The sequence below is a fragment of the Haliaeetus leucocephalus genome, unplaced genomic scaffold (assembly GCF_000737465.1).
Source record: "Haliaeetus leucocephalus isolate CR32 unplaced genomic scaffold, Haliaeetus_leucocephalus-4.0 Scaffold187, whole genome shotgun sequence".
NCBI classification, from domain to species: Eukaryota; Metazoa; Chordata; class Aves; order Accipitriformes; family Accipitridae; genus Haliaeetus; species Haliaeetus leucocephalus.
The window spans coordinates 215624-239989 of record NW_010972623.1 but is presented as its reverse complement, the minus strand read 5'-3'; the positions used below and the strand labels follow the sequence as shown (position 1 = coordinate 239989).

Here is a 24366-nt window from a genome sequence, read left to right as displayed (position 1 = left end):
CAGACTAATCTTTCTTTTTTCTGCATTCTTTATAGCAGACTTCACATTCCCTTTTCCCTTGTACGCTGCAGTCAGAACAAGAAATTAAAAAAAAAAACAAAAAACTTCTGGCATTTCGTTTCCAGAGTTGTCTCAGAAGGTGTGGTCTCTGTTGGTAGGACATCGCCCAAGATTTTTGTAAATCCAGACAGAAAGGAAAAAAATCTGTATTGCAGTTCCTAATCCTCAAAAATGCTAAATATTTGCCACCTGCCATCATCTTCAAAGAACTGCTGGTGCTCAGCAAATTCTGCAAGTCCTGTTATCTTTTTTTTTTTTTTTTCCTCCTAGAGATACAAATGCAAATTTAGTCACAAATGTATTCTTTTGTAATTCGAGGGGGGAAAAAAACAAACTCCCTAAAGCAATCTAGTGCTTCTCAGAATAAATGTACAAGAACATAGAGTGCAGTTCCCAATGATTGCCAGGTTACTTTTAATGATTTGACCCTCTCATAGTAGTTCCCATAGTTGTTTTCTTTCTTCTGTGTATGGGTCATTTCCAGCAATTTCTTAGTTGAGACTCTGCTTATTCCTTCTTTGAGACAATAAACTTTGTTGACAGATAAACCCAGTTTTGTTCCCTTCCTCCAGTTTGATTCAAGTCTCCTCTCAGTTTATCAGTATCTTGCATGCCAGTTATACTTCTGGTTTTCAGTTTGCACTTTGGTATTTTTGTCCAAGGTAGCTTGTATTTGATTTTCAATGTGGATGTGAGAGTCAGTACTTACAGATCTAACACATAACTTTTATTCATTCATTTTATTAGTATGTCTAACAGCAGTCTGGCAGAACTTTTTTCTGCTTTGATGACTCACCTTGCGACCTGGTTGAATTTTTTCGTTCAGCCTGAAATTTGCCAAGATCCCTGTGTTCCTAAGTGGATGGTTTTTTGCCTTTGGACACACCTCAGCTTGTGACAAACTCTGGGACCTAGGAGAGCTAGGGCTGTCAGAAGGTGGTACTTTGTATTTGCTGCTATCCATATGCCCAGGATAAGGAAAGTTACTCAGAAGAATGCCACTGGTTGTTGTCCTAAAACAGTGAATGCGTCAAATGCATCTGCAGCTGGTGAGCAAGCAAACACGTGCTGGAGCCCATTTGCCTGCACATAGGCTATTGCATCTGTCGGTTGTTGAGCCACTAGTAAGCAAAATATGCTGGCACAGGTATATTAAGCCCAGGTAAAGATGTAGCGGCACAATCCACAGGGGTAAATTTCTGAAACTGGTGGCGTTTTGGCAGCTGAGGATTTGCACCTTTATAGCACAGCTTAGTAACTTCAAAAATATTAAGCCACACTGATTACCTTGGTATTCCCTGCAGGAAGGTGGCATCACTTTATCAAGGCTCTGGAAGTACAGCATGGGAGTGTGCCTTGGCACTGGCTAATGAGGTGCTTGCAACACCAGTTTAGCAAGAGTATGTAAAACTGCTTCTAATTCCTAAATAAACTGTTGTTTTAGGGAAAAAAGATCTGCTGACTTCTCGCCTCTTCAGTTCCCAGCCTCCTCTGAAAATAAAACAAACAAAACAAAAATCCAGGAGCTGACAGAGACAGAAAAGAAAATGAAAATAAAGAAAAAAAGAAAGTGGAGCAGCTGATCAGTTCACTGCACAAAGCGCCTCAGTATAAAGCTGTCAGCAGCTCAGCTTCTAAGCTGGCATCTGTTGGCATATCTCCATTAAAGTCAAAGCCATTTAGGTCAGGAAGCCTTCATTCACTGAAACCGAAGCGTCTCTGCCAGCTCCCAGTTGGTCCCAAAGTACAGCCTGCTGTCTCATCCATTAGCCACGACTGGCTGCCAGTCAAGCCCCTCTCCATGTTGTTGCTGGTTAACGCTCTTCTTCCTCCATCCGTCTGTCTGTTGGGATAGAGAGAGGCAGAGCCTGGTGGCTGTCAGGTCGGCGTAGAGGCATGTATAGCTTCGGATGTGATACGGGAGCACCGCTGGAGAGGAACAGGGCATGTAACGTGCAGACTCCTTGCTAGCACAGCTGGGTGAGCTGTGGGTTGGTTGGTGATTGTTTTCCCTTTATTGTGGAAGTCTGTCTTTTATTATTATTAACTGTTCTTTTTGAGGACAGGCAGTTCATTTTGCTTCATGGTTGAAATGTAAAGCTCCTCTGCAATACTACTGCCAGTGCTGAAACGCTCCATCTGCACATCTGCAGGGAAGCCTTAACCAAAAGGTGTAAACATCTGTGTTTTTATGGGTCTGTTCTGCTCCCTGCCAGAGAGGACCACCTGGACCAGCTGCCCCATTAATACATGCTCCCTGGGCCGGTCTCCAACAGTTAATCTGAGCCCAGGGAAGTACTCTGCTGGCTTCCCAGTTTTTCTCCTGTCCTGGAGGACCCTGCAGGAGCCTCATGGGGAAACACCATGGTGCTGAGCACAGGGACCGCTCCTGGCACCTGCAGCACATGGGGGGTGGGTGGGCTCAGGGGAGAGAGCCCAAGGGCTCCCGAAACTCTTTGGCGCTGAGTGTTTTCTGAGCAAGGTCACAGGTGTGCATTGCATTCTTTGGGTCTGGTTTTTCCTCGTGTCTGGGGGCAAGTGGGCCAGATCCTGAGTGTGGGACTATCCTGATGTATCCAAGAGACTGGTCTACATGTCAGTGCATCTGTTAGAAATATCCATTGCAGCGGGAGCGCTTGGACACCCTCTGTGGTGAGGGCCAGGTTTCCACTTTCTAGGCATGGGGGCATTAATGTGGTGAGAGTCCCTTTGCAATCGCTAACCCCCACCACAGCGATGTAAGGAGCCTGAGGTTGAAAGGCAATCAGACCTGAAGTATTTTTAGCAAAACTTTTGTACTTCAGGTGGCAACGGGCCAGTGTGTCTGTGTAATAAGGGACACACTGTCTCTCGGAAGGGCTGCAGTCCTGTGCCTGTGTGTGGCGGCACTTCTTGTCCTAATGCTGTGATCCCGTAACGATAGCATTTGCGTTTGCTGTAATGCAAGCCTACCAGAAGTGGCATTTTCTGAACACTTCAGCTGTTAGCTCCCTACTTACAATCAGTGGGAATTCTTTTAATAAAAAAAAAAAGTCAGATAATTACAGGGAGCAAGAGGTTATTTTTAAGCAGCAGCATGCATTTCACCCCCTGAAATTGACTTTGTATATGCATTTTATTGATAACCAATAGCAGATTACAGGGCTTGTTTGTTTATTTTTTACTTTGCTCCTCTCTGTGTGACGTGACAAGGCTGAGGTACTTTTCAATGGATCCTTGGTGGGCACTCTGTGTTGTAGAAACCGTCCTCCCTTCATGTGTCCTGGTTGATGCTGCGCTCTTGAGACACCCACTGAATCGAGTTGCAGAAAGTGCAGCTGTGTCAGTCCTCAAAGAGGGATCTACTTCAAAGTGTGTCTTTGAAGAGAATCCATACGTAGGACTTCAAAGCTGATTAAACCATTCGGAGTAAAATAGCACAGTGAGTCATCCGCTAGGAAAGGGCATTATTTTTATTATTTTTCTCCCCTTCCTACAGTTGTATCTTGGAAGAGCCCTGGAGCTGGAGGTAACTGGCAAGGTAAATTACTGCTTGACGTGATTTTGTGCTCACTCGCTCCCAGCCCCAAAGAAGCCGGTTCAGAGCAAAGCTGCAGCAGAGCCGTTCCCAGCCTGTCTGTGTGGTTGGTCATTTGTAGCAGGAACTGACTCATCACGTCCTACTGCTGCTGGGATTTCTTCGCTTTCTCCAGTGCGGCTACTCCTTTCAGAGCCAGGCTGTTCAAGCATGGCTTTTCAGCTCCCTTGAAACAAAATTCAGCCTGTGCCACCGATCATTTCTGATCAGCTCTGAAATGTGGAAGGGTATCACTGGCTGAGCATCCACGTCTCTCCGAAGGGTTGTAGGGCAGGGATTCGTTCCTGCAGGGCAAGACTTTTCCCAGAGGGAAGCCTGCTCCCCCTCTGCCCTCCAGGCTGGTGTCAGGGGCATCCGAATGCTTCTGCCTTTCTCATGTCCCTGCCATGCTGCGAGGTGAGAGCTGCTGCTGAGGGGCTGTTGGATTAGAAACAGAGCGTGCTCTTCACAGCTAGAGTTGATGATTATGGTTGAGGGGATGGTGTCCTGCGTTTCGGAACCCAGAGGAGAAGGCGGCTTGGAGTGAAGGCACTTAAAACAACAGGGCCGGCACAGTTCTGCAGAGTGTGATTCTCAGCCCCACCATGGCTCCCTGGTGGATGCTGTACCCCTGCTGAAAACAACATTTGTTCTGGCCCTAGCTTCAGCATGCCAGAATGCCTCTCCACCCTTTCTTATTTTTAATCGTTGCTGCGTTTTGCTCTGATAGAGTTTGCTGGCAAATGCTTGACTTAGCCTGCCTTGAAGTAAAGCTGATGTTAAAGGCGTGCAGATTTATTTGAGAGAAAAAGTGGGTATTCCTCCTGTTTCCTCCTCCTGTTTTTCCAAAAAGACCCGGGAAGGTCCCAGCCCTGTCTCATCCAAGCTCCCCCTGAAATCAGTGCATCCAGTGAACTCCCTTGGATGTGCATGCTGGATGGATTAGTGTTCCTCAGGGAAGGGCCCTATGTGCATCCAGGGGAGACCGTGTGCCACAGGGTGTATGCAATGCTTTGGTCTGGCAAGAGCTGCAGGCAGTGGCAAGCTGGGATCGCGGATGTGGCTGGGCTGAGTTGTCACACCCTGCTATTCAGTGTCAACTCCGAACATCTTCTCCTTGTTAGCAGCTGAGGCAGTTGCTCCGTGCTGGATCTGAGCTGTTCTCCTATAAAGCAAAATGCTAACATGCTTTTCTTCCATGGGACAAAACAGAGAATTTTTTTCCTTGTGGATTTGCTAAAAAATGAATAGCATCCCAAGGTTTAAGTCACCTGAAACTGCAGGTACTCATGCTGAGGTTTCCATTTGCAGCCTAGTAGACTGGGAGAGTGGACCACTGAGATATGAGGTGCCTGTATCCTTACCGTTATGTTACTGGCCTTGCTCATTTTTTGTCTGGATGTTGCAGCCACTCCCCAACTGTACATTGCTATGGAGGGTTTCAGTTTTGGTGAAACCCAGGATGGGGTGGGGAGGGGAATAAGTGAATCTAGAATATTCTTAAACAGGTCAGGTGTGCCAAGTGCTGAGCATGACACAATTGAGATACCTTGGCATTGGGAGCTAAATCACTGTAGACCTGGTTGATAATGGAACAAGTGAAGAAGATAGTATAAAATGTTTCAGACTCTGCCTAGCTGTTACGGTGTGTTATGGAAAACCAGCTTTACAGATGTTACAGTCTGCCCACATTCCATCCACGAGCATGGAGGGACGGCTGCTGCTGTTAAGTATTGAATTTACCATAGCAGGTGTTTTATCGAATTGCTGTAATTTCTGCTGGATGTGGTGGTCACAGCCTCTGTGCATTTACTGTGAACTGGGGATGCGTTGGCAGAAGGAAGGAGGATGTGTCAGGAGTGCATTGCTGGGGATAGAAATAAGAAAGTCTAAGGACCTGGTTTCTGACCACAGCTCATACACTGTGAGACCAAAGGGGTCTAGCTTTTTGTAGCTTCTGTTTTCTGATAGCAGAGATTAATGTAAGAGTCTCTGGATGAAAATCAGCAGCCGTTGCTGCACAGGCAATTACCAGTAGTATCATTACAGTCCCTTTTGGCCTTGAATCCAGGATTAGGGGGAATATAATCTATTACATTTTCAGCCTACTTCTGTCAGTGGAGGTTTCTCATTTTTATGTGATAAAGAGTAAAGCTGCATGAGAAGTCTGTGTCCAGTCTTGCTCTGCATCACAAAGCCCTTTCTTGGCTTTGTTCAGCTGGTAATGCTGCTGTGGACTCTTTGTGTATAGGAACTGTAGATTGCAGAAGATAGACCTATTTGCAGCCTTGGTTGCTCCTAGCCCTTGATTAGAGTTCATTATAAGCACTTTACAGAGGGAGGCAAGTATTAGCATCTATGTTCGGCAGCTGGGGAAACTGAGACATGAAAGGAAGATGATGCACCCAGAGATACTTGGAGGTAAGAAGAAATGTCAGCCTTTCCCCTGAGTAACACTCCCCCTGTCCTGGACCCTGCTGAAATGACCTGTCCAGAAGGCAGCTTGCAGTAGTCCTGCACAGGGCGTCTGCATTTCCTAAGCCTTCAGTGGCATGGGCACCGAGTCCTCTCACCACCTAAAAGACCTGAGAACTGAAGTCTCCCTTTAATGTTAACAATCTGGCATTTTCCCTGAACAAGAGGCTTATGTTACAGACAACCTATTTTGTTGAATTGATTGCCTCCTTGTACTTAATAACTAATAAGCTAATCAACTGTCGGAATAAGTGAAGGAAGCATCCCTTATTCTTTGACTTGATACATGTATAGAGACCCCCCATCAGAATGAAGTTTTAAATCAGGGAGGTTGGAAGCTAAGGTTTCTTATGCAGCCCCATTGGCTAGTTTTGGCAAGCAGGGGAAAGAGCATGCTTGCCTTCTTGCTGGGTGTTCCTCCCTCATATCTCAGCCACTGCTCCAAGAGGCAAAACAGAAGCTGGGAGCTGCCGTACTGTTTATTTCACAAAGTGGCAGGTGCTGTCACTTCCTTTCTTTCTAAACTTACAGTGGTTTGCGGTAATGTTGACTCTCATAGTGCACTGGTTCCTAGCAGGGTGCAGATGTTTCTTGTCAGCTTTGGCCATCTTTCAGGGCTATAAATATTGCCTTTAATGAAGAGCAGTGGTGAAACAGGGTTGTGATTTATGAATGAGGCTCTGCAAGTTGGCATGGCTTTCGAAGCATTTGTACATGGAAGGCTCCATAGTTGTGTTAGCTCACCTTGTTATCCTTTGCTCTTGTCAATTTTTAGAGCTGGGAGTTTGAAACCAGTTGTGCCTAATTTGCGTGGACAAGGCATTGCTTGGGGCGTGTCAGAGGACTCTGGAATTTGCTTTCTTCACAAGTTTGGAGTAGACCAAATTTAGAAAATTTCAGACATTGACTAGTGCTTTTGGAAAAGGCTGAGAAGGCATTTCCCACAAAAACAGTATCAGGAGGGGCTTTTTTTATTTTCTAGAGTAGCTGGTGGTCAGTGATGTTAATGCTGTTGGAATTGTATTGACAGAGTTAACTCCCTGCTAGAGCACCTAGACTGAGCCCCTTTTGTTGTAGCACTTTATTATTTACACTGAAATAAATGCAAAATCAAATCCCCAGCACGTGTAGGAACAGGTTAGATGTCTGTTTTCTCCAGATACTTGATAAAAAAAGTTGTACCCACAGTGTGGATGTGTGATACTTTTGAGGTTCTTGCAGCACTAGGGGGATGGAAACAGAGTTGAAGCAGGCAAGTCTCCTTCCTGCAGGAGCACCACACACCTCCTTCTCTTAAACCATGCATGGGAAAAGAGGTAGGGCATGGGTGATGATTTGTGTGGAAGGAGGCATAGAAAATAGCAAAGATTTTTATTTTAAGCTCACAGTATATGAAAATCTCATCTTTAAAGGGTTAATAAGTGGACATTTCAGTAAATGGCTAGATAATTGTTACTGGAGCACAGCAATGGGTTGTTCTAACTGTGGCTTGCCAAGCCTGAAAATTACAGTGGTGTATGAAACTGTGGTATGTTGAAGTGTTGTGTTTAAAATCATCTTTAACTCATTCCACTCATATCTGCCCTGCGCATGACCCCTGCTGATCATTCATCAGCCCTGTGTAAACGAGGATTTAGTGGAAAGAATTTCTGTATAGGTTGTTGGTTTTTTTTAATAGAAATGCTGTCACATACACACACATACACAGAGCTGAGGTTTTGCAAGAATTTTCATGCTGGTGTCAGAGAAAAGCTTTTCCGAAGTTAAAAGCCTGCCTGTGTGCAGGGGTGTGTATGTGGGGGTGCGCTTTCTGGTATGGAGAGCTCTTGCCTCTTTGAGGGGAGAGGCAAAGCAGACACACAGCTCAGCCCAAGCTTTCCTGCTGTAGTAGATGTGGGAGGAATCTATAAATGCATGATTTATGTAAAGTGCCCTGGGATTGCCATGCTGAACATCCTGACTTTGAGCAGCCAGTGAGGGAAATTATTGCCACCACGAGGGAGCTGGAGGAAAGCAAGCAGTTTTCTAGGCTGGCCTGGGTGGCTTGTGTCTCTCTCCCATTCCCCAAACTGGGTTCCTTGCTCTGAGTCCTGCTTTTTCTAGCGGTGCCTCCCAATGGATGCCTGCTGCTCATGGGTGGCACAGAAGCCGCTCAGACTTCTTGCTGATGTTATTTTAGATTTGGGGAGTCATATTGTTTCCAGGACAACTGGGGAAGAATGAGGAAGGGACTTGTGCTGAGTCAGCTTGGAGCTACTGAACACCCTGGCTTGCTCGCTGCATTTTCCCCTGGAAGATGGCTAATGGCCTACTTTCACAGGGACCCCTTCAAGCTAAGCAAGTGATTTGGTTAAAAAATAGTAGTGCAAGAAGCAAATGAGGAGCCCATGTTGTCAGGTGCAGTTATAGGCTGATAACAGCAAACAGCTCTCTGTGAAGTGAGCACAAGTTGTGGACACGTGCCATGCTCAGAAAGTGAGTGCAGGGTAGAATGTGTTTCTGGGCTGGAAAGCCCATATTTGGGTCTCCGTGTTTAACTCTGTTGTGCTTTAAGCCCAGCCAGCAACTCAGCACCACACATCTGCTCGGTCACTCCCCCACCTCCCAGTGGGAAGAGAAGAGAATCAAAAAAAAAAAAAAAAAAGTAAAACTTATAGGTTGAGATAAGAACAATTTAATAACTAAAGTGAAATAAAATACAATAATAATAATTTTAATGAAAAGGAATATAATTTAAAAAAACCAACAACAACCAACCAAAAAAACCCCAAGAAAAGACAAGTGATGCACAATGCAATTGCTTACCACCTGCTGACTGATGCTCGAGCAGCGATCTGCCTCTCCCAGCGAACTCCCCCCAGTTTATATACTAAGGATGATGTTCTGTGTATGGAATATCCCTTTGGCTAGGTCAGGTCAGCTGTCCTAGCCATGCTGCCTCCCAGCTTCTTGTACACCTGCTTGCTCGCAGAGCATCGCACACTGAAAAATCCTTAACTTAGGATAAGTGCTACTTAGCAACAACTAAAACATCAGTATGTTATCAACATTATTCTCACACTAAATGCAAAACACACTGTACCAACTACTAAGAAGAAAATTAACTCTGTCCCAGCTGAAACCAGGAGAAACTCTCTTAACCTCTGATGACTCCTAAATAAATGTCCCTGTTCTACACAGCTCCTTCAATTAAGTAGAATTTGCTATATTGTGTAATCTTGCCTCTGTACCATTAATTGCCTTCTATTCTAAGAGGAATTAAATTCTTCTTGAAACTGTAATGTCATCTTATTTTTGTTCTTCCCATATTCTTTCTGTCTCATAGCAATGCTGAACTGCAGAATATGGTGTTAGACTCTGCTGCTGCCATGGGGAGCAATGAACTTCAGGAGAAAGATGTCACTGGAGCCCTTGGCCATGATCTCAGCAATGGCAGCAGCAGCAATTTGGAAGCAGCCAGGCGCCTGGCTAAGCGCCTCTACCATCTGGACAGATTCAAACGCTCTGATGTGGCAAAGCATTTGGGTAAAAAGTACGTGCTGGTATGAGGCCTTTGGCCACGTTGTTCTTCTTGCTGGTTCTGGAGGGGTTCACTCTTGAATGATAATCTTTACTTATTTATTTGTTTGTTTAAAGCAACGAATTCAGCAAGCTTGTGGCCGAAGAATACCTTAAATTTTTTGACTTCACAGGCATGACGCTGGACTACTCGCTTAGGTATGTGGCTGTTTGCAGACCCTATGTTCTTGTTTTAGTAATGGTACTGTTTGATGTGTTGTCCTGATTGAAGCGGTTGCTCTGTGGGGGTTTAAGAGGGTAAAGCAAGGGATGTGACTGGTTTTTGGGACAGAGCTTTTCTCTTCTGTTTGGCTTGGCGTGCTGCCGTACTCGAGAGTGCTACTGGAGCAGTGGCATTTCCTGGAGAGGGAAATCTTTGGGTGGACCTGCTTAGAGATGGTCCTTGATGCAGAAGAGATAGAGAAAAATGACCGGTCACTTGGTAAACAAGAGACTTGTAGTCTGCCAGGTGCTGCTGGGGAGTGAAGGTATTGCTCACAGCTGAGCCGTGGAGACTTTTTGTCTGATGCCTTTTGGAGCTTGCTCTGCCTAGCCGCAGTGCACAAAGCCAGGGCCAGGGTTTGATGTGGCTCGGCAGCCCCCCTCACCACGTCCCTCTGAGGCACCCAAAAATGTGCAGAACAGCAAAAGCTTCCATGTGGAAAATGCCATGGAGTTTGGTTGCTGCCAGAGTGGGTGTTTGAAAACCCAGCCCTTCAATTTTCCTTCCTTTTTACACTGGAATTAGGCCTCGACAATGTTTGTTTTCAGCATTTTTTTTTTTTTAGGAGGCAAAACACCAAGTTTGTATAGCGGTGGACTGTTAGCACAATTGCTGGGGTTCTGGTATTTAAAGGGGTTTAAAGCAAGTTTAAATCATCTGGCTGAGGTTACTCAAGTGGGTTATTGTTTTTTTTTTTCTAACGATACAAACCCAGGAGGTCTGGCAGGCACTTGCCAGTCCCCTTGCAAATGTATTTCCAGGGGGGTTGACTCCAGGAGACTGTGACAGCCCCCGAAGAAAGCCCAGAGTCCTGCCTGCCGAAGGTGGTGAAAACAAAATGTGTCTGCGGGAGAGTGAACTGACTGCTCCTGCAGCAGTGGAAGCAGAGCTGAGCTGGAGCGCCCACCCGGCACGGGGCGGGAGCAGCCGGGGCGGTGGGAGGTCTGCTGCTCGTTCCGGGTTTTAGTAGCCCTGAAGCATGGTGCTAAATATACCCCTCTTTTAAATTGTGAAATCCAACACCTAATTGCTTTGTGGCACATATTTAGGAGGTCTCTGCTCCCGGTAGATCTCCTGTTAATATTAATAGTTGTGACCTTCTCTAAAATATGCCCTGGCTCGTGTGGGACTTAGACGCGCCAGGGGTTTGCTGAGATTTCAGGAGAAGTTGCAGTGACTGCTGGCTGCATGCCCTGAGCAGGGGCTGGGGACAGAGCATCCTCCCGAAGCCTGGGGGAGCCAAGGTGTGCTGCCTCAGGCTCGCAGAGAGCGAGAGGTAACCACCCTGTTGCTGCTGGCTTGCTAACAAGCTGTGGTTTGTAACCATTTTGGAGCCCATGGCGGCAGCCCAGACACACGCTATCCCCAGGCTGTCGGGAGGCCGATGTGCAGTGCGTATCACCATCGGTTGTTCCTTCATTGTCCTGCTCTGCTTCCACACTCTGGCCCGTGCATCTCGCATCCTCTGCAGGATCGCAGGAGGTGAGGAGGTGGGACCGCTGCTCCAGCCCCTCTGAGAGTCCATCCTGGCCCTCCTGGTGGGCAGAAACTCACCTCTCCGAGGCAGCTTCCGGGGGGGGGGAAAGGCACTGAAGAAGAGGAGAGGGTGTAGGTCAGTGGTGCCTGGCATGGGCAGGAGGTGTTACTGGAAAGAGCCCGAGCTGGAGGAGGAGGAAAGATGGCTAGTTGTCAAAACATCCAATGGGGGCATGAGGAAGGAAAGGAAGAGAAACCCTGCAAAGACTCAGTTGTATCTACTTGTGAATTGGATTATTTGCAATATATTACCTATGAAATGAAGTTATTACCAGGCAGATCACACTCTGTATGCGTGTGAGATCGCTGCAAATACAGCCTGTCTCTGACCTTACATCAAAGAGAAAAAATTTACTTTTATTCGTCCAGATTAGATAGACGTGAATGTTCCAGCAACATATTCCACGCCTCTCAGGCCTGGTGTTAGTTTCAGTCTCATGGGGTATTTAAAAATTGTCTATTAGGCACTCATTTTGTATGGCGTCTTGCTTCAGACCCAGAAGGTTTGTGTTTTCAGGCTTTTCTTAGAAGCATCCTGACAAATGAGCGTAGGCTGATACTGCTGAGGTCATCTTTTGGCTCCAGGATGTGGGGATTTTGGGAAGTGCAGAAGTTCTTTGGCTGTGAGGCGAGTTTTCCTAGCAGGAAGAATAGTGGCATGGTTGAGAGGCGGTGTGGTTAAGTGTCAGAGGAAGAGTGGAATATGCATGTGTGTCCCACCTCTTTGCACAGGCTCGCTATCTGTGTCTAACGAGCATGCCCAGGTGTGCACCAGCCCTGTGCCTTTGAATGTCATGAGCAGGAACCCAGGAAGGCCAGGTTGCTCCTTCTGCTGTTGAAGCTTGGTGGGAGATGTTATGACTCTTCTGACTTCTTCCCCAGATGTGTTCTGCAGGTCAGGTAGTCACGCTGCCCTCTGCAAGGCAACCTTTGTGGTCCTGGGCTGTTCTGATGGGTGACCATCCAGAAGGAGGACCACACATTTGGTGTGGGCTCTGAGTCTGCAGTGCATCTGCTTACTTCACTGCCTGGAGTAGCTTCTCTGATTTGGATGGGAATACTAATGGGAATACTAAAAGTTAAAAGGTGCAGGGGTGGCAGACAATTAGAAAAGGACAGAGAACACTCTAGATGTCTGTCATGCATAAACAACACCTGCTCCAGTTCCTTCCCCAAAGAAAAGAAAAATATTAAAAATAAGAACAGGTCTCGCAAATGGTGTAATTGCTTATTAGTGTGTATATTCCATGGCTGAGACCAGTGGTAAATTAACTCCTACTTCATTTACTGTAATGTTGGGATTAACTGCACATGGGATAATAACCCATTTTCCTGGAAAGGCTTCTTGGAACTAAATATCTGGTGTGTGCTTATGTACTTCTTGCTGTGAAGTGTGCTTTGCTCTGTGTGCTGTGTGAGACAAAAAGAGATTTATGACTTTAATTTCACCTTTTTCACTCCTTTTAGGAGTTTCTTTAAAGCTTTTTCACTTATCGGAGAAACTCAGGAACGAGAGAGAGTTTTAATCCACTTCTCCAGCAGATACTACCAGTGCAACCCAAACACCATTTCTTCTCAAGGTAACTTTGTTTCTGATATGAAGGTCTTTGGTTGTCTCCCTCATCCTTCATTCTTGCCTTCAATAGCATGTATGGTGTGTGCCTGGGGAAGGTGTGTAATTGCCGTGCCACACTTGAGCGTGCCTGTGGTGAGCAATGAAACCCTCCAGGTTCTCCACACGTAATCGTGGTAAGGCAGTGAAAAATCTGTATTCATCCCCAGTCAGGAAAGGTGCTTAGGCCTCCTCAGTGTAAATCCTCAGCTGTAGCATCTCCAGATTTGAATGTCCTCATTTGTGGTTTCTGGTCTCGCTGACTTCCACCATGTGTGGGTACCTGTACGCTAGCTACACGCATGTGGGTGAAGATAGGTCCCATCTTCAGTGGAAGAGAAGCTGTTTGCTTTCCATGCTCCATTCAGTGCTTGCGTCTCTGCATGCACTGGCAGCAGGCATGCCAGTTCTTGCCAGTTGTGGGGGTGAATTTTGGGTGCTGTATCCAGACCCTGGCATGGTTTCATTGCGACTAGCTGACATCAGCCGGAGTGCTGCCTCCTTGCCAATGTTTTCAGTCATTTTGGAAATGGATGGGGGAAACAAACAAGCACACAGGTCAAACCTGAGAAAGTTGGCATTGGAGAAGAGGACGAAGTGTCCGCTGGCGTAGCTGCTGCGTTCAGCCAGCTATGCCGGCAGAGGCATGCAGCCCTGACTGCAGTGCGGGCTGATCACACGCTGAGAAAGGGAGGAGGGCGAGAGAGAAAATAAGCACGGGCTAAGCTGTGCTGTTAGTCTCAAGTGTAAGCGAGAAGGAGCTGCTACACTTGGAGCTACTGCCACACTTCCTTGCCCCTTGCTTTGTGACCGGTCCCCGTTGCAGTGAGGTGATGTTTGTCCACTTTGCATCGGTCAGCTTTACTGGCTGGCATGCCGAGGAGGGGAATAGCAGTAAGACAGGATATGCTCCCATGCTATCTCTGTCCTTTGTAATGCCTTTCTTGTTTTGAGACAACACAGGCCGTCAGGCAGAGTAGGTGTGTCACATCCAGACTGAAATAATGACTGGCATATTGATGTGGCAGCCTTACTCTAGTCCAGGGTGCAGGAGGGACGTTGCCACTTCTGAGCCTGAGTAAGCATTTAGATTAAAGTGAGTCCTGCAGTCTTTGCCCAGGATTCTACATAATTTTGATTCTGTATTTCTGCTGTCAGTAGTCAAGTGCTACGCTGCAGAAATATGGTGGTTGTTCCTTTCGATGGAAATCCAGGATTGCATTTGCCTTTCTCTTTTCCTCTTTCCCTTTTCCATCATCTGGATGCATTTGCAGTTTGCAAATGAGAGGACAGGCTACTCTAAAGAAATGCGTAGACCTGAGCTGGAGCGCCACAGCCCCAGATTCAAGCTGCTTCAGACTTACTACTGCTAGCGATAATAGTTCTTCTCTCATGTCATGCTTAGCTACGGTTCGGCCACATTGCTTGGGTGCTAGGGCCTGTACGAACATCGTAAGAAAATGTGGTCCTTTCCTTGGGGAACATCTTTTTGTGATGGCTTCATCTCACACAGATTCAAGCCTGTGGTAGTCACACTGAGTGTGAGATATATGTATCCTCATCCCCATTTCTCTTCCTTCACAGCACAGAGGGACCTGTCCGTAGTCATTATCTGGTCTCGGCTACGATAGTTTTTATGTACACCTCCCTGCAGTGTGTGCAAGTCTGATAAATGACTCCGTGTCTTTATGACACCCCTGTGAGAGAAGGGAAGGTGGCACCATGTGTTTATGAACAAGAGAATGGAGAAGGTATTTTTCCTAATGTGTTCCTAACGTTTGGAAACTGGCTAGAGGCATTTGGATTTTCAGAGGTGATAAATGGCACCATGGGCACTGTCACCTTTGTCTGGATTTGTGCATAGCCAATACACTTTGGGTATTAAAAGAGGTGCCTGGAAAATGAGGACTATGAAATTGGTGTCCTCTTTTGCAAATGATAGTCTACCTTGACTTTCACAAGTCTGCCACAGTGACTCCAGGGATGGAGCTAGGGATATAATCTGTCTCTTCTGGCTCACTGTTGAGGGCCTTTGCTACAGGACCACCTTAGAAATTGCTGGAGCACTTTCTACCCAATATGGAGCCAAGGCAGCGTAAATAGCTGACTTAAGTTCTCCAAAATTCAGTCTAATTGACCCCTGAATGAGGAAGGGGCCAGAGGAGGGGGAAAATAGGATACCGTGTTGTATCCACTCTGCATGGAAGAATGGGTGTATTTTACTCTTGCCTTTCTGAAATAAATGAAGAAGAGGGAGCTGATTCAGGCTGTGGTATTGGTATTGGCAAGCAACGGGTGACAGCGTGGTTTCCTGTCTAGTTTGTCTCATCCATGGGTGCTGCAAGATAGTTCTGACAGTCATTAAAAGATGAAAGAAAGGCTGTTCTGGCTTGGCAGCTGTAGGATGACCTCACTGTTCATTTATTTAATTATGTGTATTTCTTGATAAAACAGATTCTTATTAAGGGAACAGACTCAATTCAGCTATGAGGCTCAGTTTCAGCTGTTCTTAAAGGTCCAGTCATGGGTCTGCATGTGACTCTGCTTATGTCTCCTTCTGCAGATGGAGTTCACTGTCTCACGTGTGCCATGATGCTGCTGAACACAGACCTGCATGGCCACGTGAGTATGCACAGCTTTGTGTAGACTGCTCCCGTTGACTCTGTGCTTGGAGGGGGTGGTCTTCTGGTAGCACAGTCCCCTTGCTGGTGGCCTGCTCCTAAAGCAACCCTGCAGAGAGCAAACAGTGAGAAGGCTGCACTCCCAGGCTGTTGTCCTGGGCAGGGCTTTCTGGCATGCCCAGGTCAGTCATATGTAAGCTGGCATTGTGCCTGGCATTGCCATAATGTGTGAGGATGCTCCTTGTCCTCAGGCCCCTGTCTACCTGGTGTGCTTCCCATCCTTCACTGGTTACAGCAGGTGGCCCTGGCCAGGAAGCTGTGGTTGGGATTGGCTTCCCCTTTCCAAGACGTAAAACCATTTGGGAAGGCAAAAGAAAGAAGGGAGGTGAAGAGTTGCTGGGAAGGTCACAAGGGGAAGGTGATGTCTGCAGGCATCCAATTGCAGGGGGCAGATCTGGTGGAACCAGAGTTCTGCTCAGCCAGGTTAATGACAGGTGTGCCCAGGGCCAAGAGAGCAGAGGGGGGATGTGGACATCCTGAGTGGGAGCCCTGTGTTTCCCCGCTGCCTGCCCGGTGGAAATAATATGCCAGTTTGAGTCCTCTTAGTCACACTGGTACAGGGTGCCAGCAGCCCTAGGACATGTATTTCGGCACCCATGGTGCAATGTGCCTGCTGTGCATGGTATTGCCATGCTAACGGAAGGCTTCCTCTATCCTGGAGTCAGGATGGAGAGGGAAAAACACAGGGAGCATGGCATGGTAGCATGCAGGAGCAGTGGCTTCAGCCAGGTGGCTTTAGGGCTTCTCTCTGGCTGAGACCCTGCACTGCCAAGATGGTGGGTTGGGCAGCAGGAGATAGAGGCACCCTGGGTCTGTCTCCAAGGGCTGCTTGGCCCCTGTGGGCGCAGCTCTGTGGCGGGTGCAGGTAATGAAGCTGAGGCTTCCCCAGGGGTTTTGACGCCCACATCCCATTAACTGAATGCCTTTGTCTGAAAATTGTATAAGTGGGGGGGAAGGGAGTTGCTAAGAATTTTTTTCCCTGAAGGCTGAGCCTTCCCTGACAGGGTGAGCCGAGGTACGGGAACGTGCCCCAGTGTGCCTCTTGGCATACACCGCTTTTCTTGAGCACACCTGAGACTGCCTGCACAGGTATCCTGCTCCCCAGAGTGATGAGCAGCCCAGGGCACCTGCTCTCCAGCCTGCCTCGCATTGCAGTCCAGGGAGGAGATTAAATGGTTGTACATAAGCCTGACAGCATTTCCCAACACTCCCTGTGATGCTTTAGTGGGCCCTACTGTCTTCATTAGGTACTGGAATAAATGATCTGTCTCTGACCCATCATTGATGATGATGATTTGTAGCTGAAGCTAGGATGACTCTGGCTGTTGCAGTGTGTAACTTTGGAGGCTTATCCTGCTGGCAGTCATTAGTGTGGTGTTATATGTATGCAGCTGTAATGTTTGCCAGACTCCTGCATGTGTCTTTTCTCTGTCTCTCCCTCTCTCCCTGATTTCTTGTAATTTTGGTCTTCCTCTTATCGCTTTACATTTTTTCACATAGGTGGTAAGTTGGGCATTTTTGACTTGGAACGCAGCCCCTTGCAGATATACACTACTTGCCTGTTTCCTAGCAAAGATAATGCTCTGACCCATCCTTACCATGGTTCTGCTAGAACAGGAAGCAAATGAGTCACAGGGCTTGTCTACACTGAGCTCCATTTGTTGCTGACATACTGATCATAAGTGTGGACACTTTTATTTCACAATAAGCTCAACTGCTTGTAGGGCTGTAGTGCAGCTGCTCTGCCTTCAGTTCACAGTTTCCCTTAACTCTTGTAGACAAACTCTGACTTAGCCCTTTATTTATCCCAGTCTTGCCACATTTCATTCTCTCTTTAACTAAGTCATTTTTGCTAGCTGTGTCTTGGAGATGCATGCTTGCTTCTCTGCAGGGACATCATCACCCAGACTGTGATGCTAGAGACTTTTAAGGTATCTCTAGACTGCAAGGCACATCTTATGGAACCTGCGTGGCACTGTCTGGAGATGTTAGCTTTGGTCCTGGAGCAAAACAGCCATTCCTCTGCAATGCCACTTACCTCAGTGGATGAAATGAGCCACACTGCTGTTGGTTTTGGTCACCATGGGGAAGCTGCAAACTGCTGTGTGGAGGAAACAAACAGGAGCAGGCTGAAGTCTGTCTCAGGGAGGAAGGAAAGCATTTGCAGGTCTCCTAGAACATCTCCAGCCTGCACCCAAAGACTGCAGTTATGAGCTATGTTCTGGAAGCTTAGCAACCAGAGAGCCAGGGTTACAGCCAGACTGTGTTGTCAGGAGCCTTCCTGATGTGGGAAGCAGTGTGTCGTTCCAATGTTCCTGCCTGCCTTCCATCTGCTGGTCTGTGCTGGCCATAGGTTGCAGAATCTTCCTTTGTGGCTAGCTGAGGCTGACAGTCAAGGTCTGCAGGTTTTCCATCTCTCCCTGATCATAACACTATGGAAGGGAAGTAGAGGATGTGCAGTCCAAGCTGTCATGTAACTGTAACATCGAATGACCTGTATTACCGACTGGTGTGCTTCTTTGGGCTCCACTCCTGTGTTAACTTGGGCTCTTGCTCCTAACACAAGTCACTGTCTGCACATAAAGCTCTTCCACTGTATTTCTGCAGCCAAGGCATACCTTGACCGTGGAGAAGTCATCTTCACCCCCTTTTCCTGACTGGCAGCAATGGCATCCCCAAAGATACTGTGGTCATCACGGGGCCCTGTTTTCCCTCTGCCTTTACCATGTTTCACAGCTCATCCCAGGCTGCTTCCCTTTCCTCAGAACTCTCTGGGCTCCTTTTTCACCAACTCAGTGTTGTCATTGCTGCCCACTCATAAGGCTCGCTGCATGCCAAGCGTGGGACTTCTAGCACTTGGGGCATGCAGGGGACTGAATACTGACACCTTCTCTGAGGGGTGATGGAGACGTGGAGACTGTGGATCCAAGACCAGTTCAGGGCAGCCTCAAGCCTTCAAATGGAGCAGTTAGGATCCTACATGAACATAGCCATTCCTTTCCTGTTTGTGGCTCAGTTGGGCAACTTTCAGTCTGAGAATTAGAGAGAAAGAGAGAAAAGAGAGCAATCCTATGGAAATGTCAAGACAGCCTCAGCCTGTGAATCAGAAAAGATAATGGCTGCTCCTGGGCATCTTACTCAAACTCAGGGCAGTTGCAAATGGCAGAGAGCATTGGAAATCATAAGAGAAAGGTCTGGAAAGGGCCTCAGTCAGCTGTTTGCTTATGCCCCACATGAGGCTCAAGCAGAGCTTTTGCATCAGAGGCTGGCAGAGCCTCTGGAGGCATGGGGGTGTAAGGCACCATGTGGATACCAGGGAGATTTATCATCATCATCTTCATTACCCGCCAGTATTTAGCTGTTTTTCTTTTTGGATGGGTATGTGGGACTTGGGGTCTGAATGCACCTTCCCTTTTCTAACTATATTCACACAAGTATGCTTGTCTCTGAGTAATTTTGGGAATGCCTTCTTAGTGCTGCCTGCCTTTGGCTTAAATGAGAGTGGGGAGATGCAATTAATCGGGTGTTGCTTATTTATGTCATTTTCCAAAGCAGCATGAATATGAAGCTGTGTTTCTCTGCCATCCCTTCCAGAACATTGGGAAAAAGATGACCTGCCAAGAGTTCATTGCTAACCTCCAGGGGATGAACAATGGCAAAGACTTCCCGAAAGGGCTGTTGAAGGTAAGGAATGATCTGCAGAACATGGGTTTCATTTTTAGTGAGAGGTGGTTCAAAACAGAATGCACTGCTTGCATTTTCTGAATCTTTACTGTCAAACACAAAAAGTGATGGGCACCTTTCTCCTCCCAGAACATATATTATATATACGCGGTGTTTATTCTGTTGTTTTCCCTCTTGCCTTCGCTTGATTGTGATTGAGACTCTGGGTAGCGTGGAGAGGTGAGACTGAACTCCAGCAGGGCCAGCTCCAGAGCTGTGTGTCTTGTAAGCTCATACAGTCATGCTGTCCCAGAGTGCTGTCTGCTGATTAAAGCGGACAGAAGCAGCCAGTTGGTTCTGACTATTGAGTACCTAAGGGCTAATCTTGAGCTCTGTGTATCTGGAAGGAGTGTGTGTTTTTTCATCAAAGGTGCTTTGGGGTTTTCACATTAGAGCAGGAGATGTAATTTCAGATTAGAATGTGTCGTCTGGCACAGGCTGCTTTGCTTCAGGTTTTGTTCATTAAGTTTGTGCCAGGAGTTAAATGTGAAGAACAGGGAAAGAGGCTGAGCAGGATGAATCTTGTTTCATTGTCAATAATAATGAGACTGTTTAATTTCTCTTTTGTCTGATTGCTGGCATGAAACAGCAGTCTGTTTGAATGAAGAGAGGAGCACATATACTAGAGTTCATAATATTCTTTTTTTGTAATGGAAGTAAAAATGAGTGGTTGCTGCATCTGAGAGCTGACCCAAAGCCTACCGATGTAAATCAAAAGAATTACCGTCTCTTTGGTGGGTTTTGTGTCAGGCCTGTTGTGAGATGTGTATGTACCTGCATGGTTACAAGTGGCAGACTTTGTTTTCTAGTATTGGTAGGTTCTTCAGTTTCTCCAGCCTTTTTGGGGAGGTTCTTGTTGGGTCCTCCTGCCTCGGTTCTTACTAAGGAGTTAGGAATATAAGCTCAAGCCCCTTGTTTTTAGATTTAATGTCTTTATTTTTTAATACAGGGTATTAAATGGATAGAAAGTATTCATCTGTCAGCAGCAATGCTTAATTTTTTTTTTCCCCAAGGAATCTCATTTCTCAGTCTCCCATAGAGAGTTGTGTTGAGATTAATTTGAAGGCTAATTACAGCCCTTATTGAATAAATAGGTCTCCAGACTCTGTTTAAATAACCTTCTGAGTGTACTGACGAGAGACTTCCACTGGTGCTCACCTGCTGTTTATTTTTCTGCTGACAGAATTATGCGGTTGGGGCTGTATCTTGGTGTTTAGTGCTTACTTGCTAATGCTAAGGCTGCCTGGCTTTTCGCCAGCCCACCCAAAGCAAGGACGAGGACTCAGGATTTTTTGGATGTAGCAGGATGGAAGAAACTCGGTGCTGGTGTCCTGCCTTGTTTGAGGCTTTCCGCCCTTTTCTGCGTGCTGCCCTGACATCTTGGGGACAGAGGTGGCATGCAGCCTTGGTCTCTCATCTGGCTTGTCTGAAGATTTGCCGATGATCTGCCCCTTGTTGTTTTGATTTATCAGTGGAGGGGAATGGAGCAACTGGCAGTAATTGTGCATTTCAGTAGCTACATCACTGTGTCCGCAGCAGCCACACTGCCACTATTTACGCGATTACAAAGACTTAGCAGAAATTAAATTTGCATTAGTCTCAATAAATTAAATTCAGAGCCCTGTTTCAGCACAGCGCCGAAGTGCATATGGCTTGCTGGTGCATTAGCAGTGCTAGTTAAGGAACATCGATCGGTGAGGCTGCGAGCCATCTCCCCGTGTCCTTCCCCATGAGCCAGGGAGAGGAAGGACCGTTTCCACGGGGTGGCAGTGTGTCCCCGTGGGAGGAGGTCCTGGGCACCCACCGGTGAGGGATGCAGAGCTGTGGGGAAGCAAGTGGGCTTTTCTGCCTCTCCAGTCTTTCTGCATTCCCCTCGTGGCTCTGCTGCAGCCCTGTGTGAAGCTCTGCCAAGCCCCGGAGCACAGCTGAGTGGTGCTGGAGGGGAAAGAAGAGGGGGGAGACCTTAGCAAGTGCTTATTTGCAGGTAGTGTTCACCCAGGGCTTGGGCAGCTCTCTGTAGCATTTACCATGGTCCCAGTTCACGGAGTCAGGGGTGCAAATACTGCCTGGGCTATCCAGGATGGTCAGCTGAGAGGCAGAAATCAAACGTCAGTCCCATCACCCTTAGTGCTACTGAGCGCAGAGTGCGGCCCTGAGTGTTTCTTTTGCCTGGATAGGAAGATAGCCCTTCAAGGGGCAGACATCAACATGTGAGGAGGGACACTTCTAGCTTCTGTGTGATCAGCCTCAGAAAATGTCCGACTGAGATCTGATTGCACCTTTCTCTCCAATCCCGTGAGGGAGCCATCAATTTGTTAATTTTTTTTCCCAACAATAGGGACACTTTGGTAAACACCAGAAGGCCTTCAGGACATGATTCTTGGTGTGTCACTGACAGTGCTTTCAGAATAGAGATTTTACTGTGGCTAGAGATGGAAATGAGAAATGCTAATATGAACTTGCTCACCTTGTATCTTTCTGTCTGTTCACTAATACTGAGAAAAGTTTTGCTTTTGTACACCCATCTGCACAAAGATTCAGCTCTTTTTCTTCTTCATCATTGCTTTTGTCAGATCTGAGGTTGCTTTTAAAGTTGGGACCCATAAAGGCAAATACACCAAACTGTGATTAAAAGCATAGTTCTCCCCATGGGATCTGCTTGCAGTATTCATATATTCAGTACTTTGCCAGGAAGGCAGATATATGTACCTTCCCTTTTATTCCATCTTAGCTCCAGTTCAACTGTCTGTCACACATCTCATTAATCTGCCATCGCCTGCTAGTAAAGACTAGAGATGGAGACAGTAGCCTGATTTCCAGTTATGTACTGTCAGTGCATGCTGACCTGAGAGCTCTAGTTTGTACTTACTGCAGAGTTCTGTATGCCTTCAAACTGGGGCAAATTCCTTGTAAATTAGAACCAGCATCCCAAGCTGTGTTTCTCTTCTCTGGTGTAAATCAGGAGCATCTATCTCTGTGGGTCTGGCTGGTGTAGAAGGTGAGTCAGGTCTGTTAAATCCAGGCAGTTTAAGGCTATTGAAAGTGAAAAATCTTCAAAAGCAAGAAAACTTTTTGAAACTCCCGTCCTTTGACTCTGAGCTGTCACACTCCAAGCACACAAATAATTTTATATTGTATCAAGCTGTGATCAGGCAAGGTGATCCTGAATTTCAGCCTTGATCTTATACTTCCCTGTAGCAAAGGTCCCTTTGTCCTGGTGAGTTCAAGCCATGGAAGGAGTGCTAAATACCAGGAGCTGTGACAGCCCATGTCCTAGTCAGTGCAGTGGTACTCTGCTATGGATGGGCTCAGTGCTCGCTCCTAAGGCTGATGGTGAATCACACATTTACCACCATTTACAGGTGGGGACAAGTGAGAGGTTTACTGAGACTGAGAGAGACAAAGGGACCCAGCTGCACTGCTCATCTCCTCAGAGCAGATGTACCTGACATCCTGGATTAGCTGCCACAGACGCTTCTGCAGACAATGAGGGAAGCTGGAGGAGAGGTGCAGCACTACCATGACTGAGAGCAAGCAGAACATCAGAAACAATTAAAACAACTAAGTCCAACCTGTGGGTCGTTAGCCTAAGAGAATCACGACCAGACCATTGTTCATTTATTCCTGTAGAAAGGGAGGCCATGGCTAGGGTTCCCCTACTTGGAAGGGAAACAAAATCAGTCTGGGGCAATGCCAGGAACCTCATGACTACAGTGTAGGAGCAGTTTATCTGCAGGCTGGTTCCTTCCTCCTCTGCTCACACCAGCTTTAATCTGGTACAGTGATACCATCTTCACTGATGATACTCTGGGTTTGCATTATGTGACCATAGCTTTCTTCAAAGGTGGGGTTCACAAGATTGTCTGCAATGAGAAGAGGAGGAGATTGGCTTGGGAAGAGCCTAATTTTGGCCATGCACACTTGCTTCATTTCCTACAGGCGGTGTGGTCCCCACAAATAAAGTGCTGGTATAGTGCTGGCCACTGTGTCTTCCTCTTGTCACCTTGTGGCAAGGCATGTGCGACTCTGCTCCAGCAAGGTGGCAGTGATGAGACCTTTCTTATGCAAGGAGAGAAAATGCCTGCCCCAGCCCACAGAGAGCCTGCAAGGAGTCACCTCTGAGGAAATGGATCCCTGCTTTTGTTAGGCAGCATCCTGGGAAGTGTACTCTGTCGTTAGGCTGTATGCTAAGTACCACCTGCCTGTATTGTCCTGCATAAGTAAATGTCCTCTGCATCTGCGATGTCCAAGGTACTTCATTCCTGGAGTCAAGGGCATCACCCAACCTCTGGTGTGGGCTAACTCTGGTGGCTGTGCTGCCCCATGGCATGAACACTGGATGCAACAGGGTTGTACCTGGCTGTGTGTGTCTTCTGGTAGGAGGTGGTAGCTCTTTGCTGACCCGTGGTGCTGGCAGGGATCCTCTCTGTCTTGCTGAGGGACCTGGGATGCTCTATGGCGTCTTTGCTAGAGCCATCCTGGCAGGGGCTGCTGCTGGAGATAAGATACCAGTCCTGTGTAAAAGGTCTGCTTTTTCTCAAAGGCTGTTTTTTGGCTAGGCCTTATCTCCTGGAGAAGCACTGTAATGAAGTGACCAAATTAAGTGGGAGTTGCTGGACTCTTCTGAAGAACCACTCCTCCTTAATTTCCTAAATGATGTGAATTCTTGATCAGGATTGCTGGGATATGCAATTTCCTATAGAAGCTGCAAGGTAGGGTTTATCTTATTTTGCTGTCAGTTCCCTGCACTTTAATTAAGGTTTTTTTTAAATTTTTTTTTTTTTGCCACTGTCTTTCTGCCGCCCCCCCGCCCCGAGCCCTCCAAAGCAAACACTCAATTTAAAGAGAATTACTGGCATCTTGCTTCATCCTTTCCAATCATTTCAGGTGTTTAGTGGAGAGAAGGGAGTGAGCATCAGGTGGTTAACTCCTCCCCTACCCC

The 24366-nt window shown here is 47.0% G+C and overlaps 1 protein-coding gene across 1 annotated transcript in view; it reads left to right on the top strand.

Annotated features, from left to right (window-relative positions):
• Positions 1-24366, top strand: part of PSD3 (pleckstrin and Sec7 domain containing 3) — a 91590-nt gene that overhangs the window by 20857 nt on the left and 46367 nt on the right. Inside the window, exons 5-9 of the mRNA XM_010565219.1 lie at positions 9417-9623; positions 9728-9808; positions 12876-12988; positions 15584-15642; positions 19296-19385. Of these exons, the coding sequence (XP_010563521.1) occupies positions 9417-9623; positions 9728-9808; positions 12876-12988; positions 15584-15642; positions 19296-19385 (550 nt within the window). The remainder of the gene's footprint in view (positions 1-9416; positions 9624-9727; positions 9809-12875; positions 12989-15583; positions 15643-19295; positions 19386-24366) is intronic.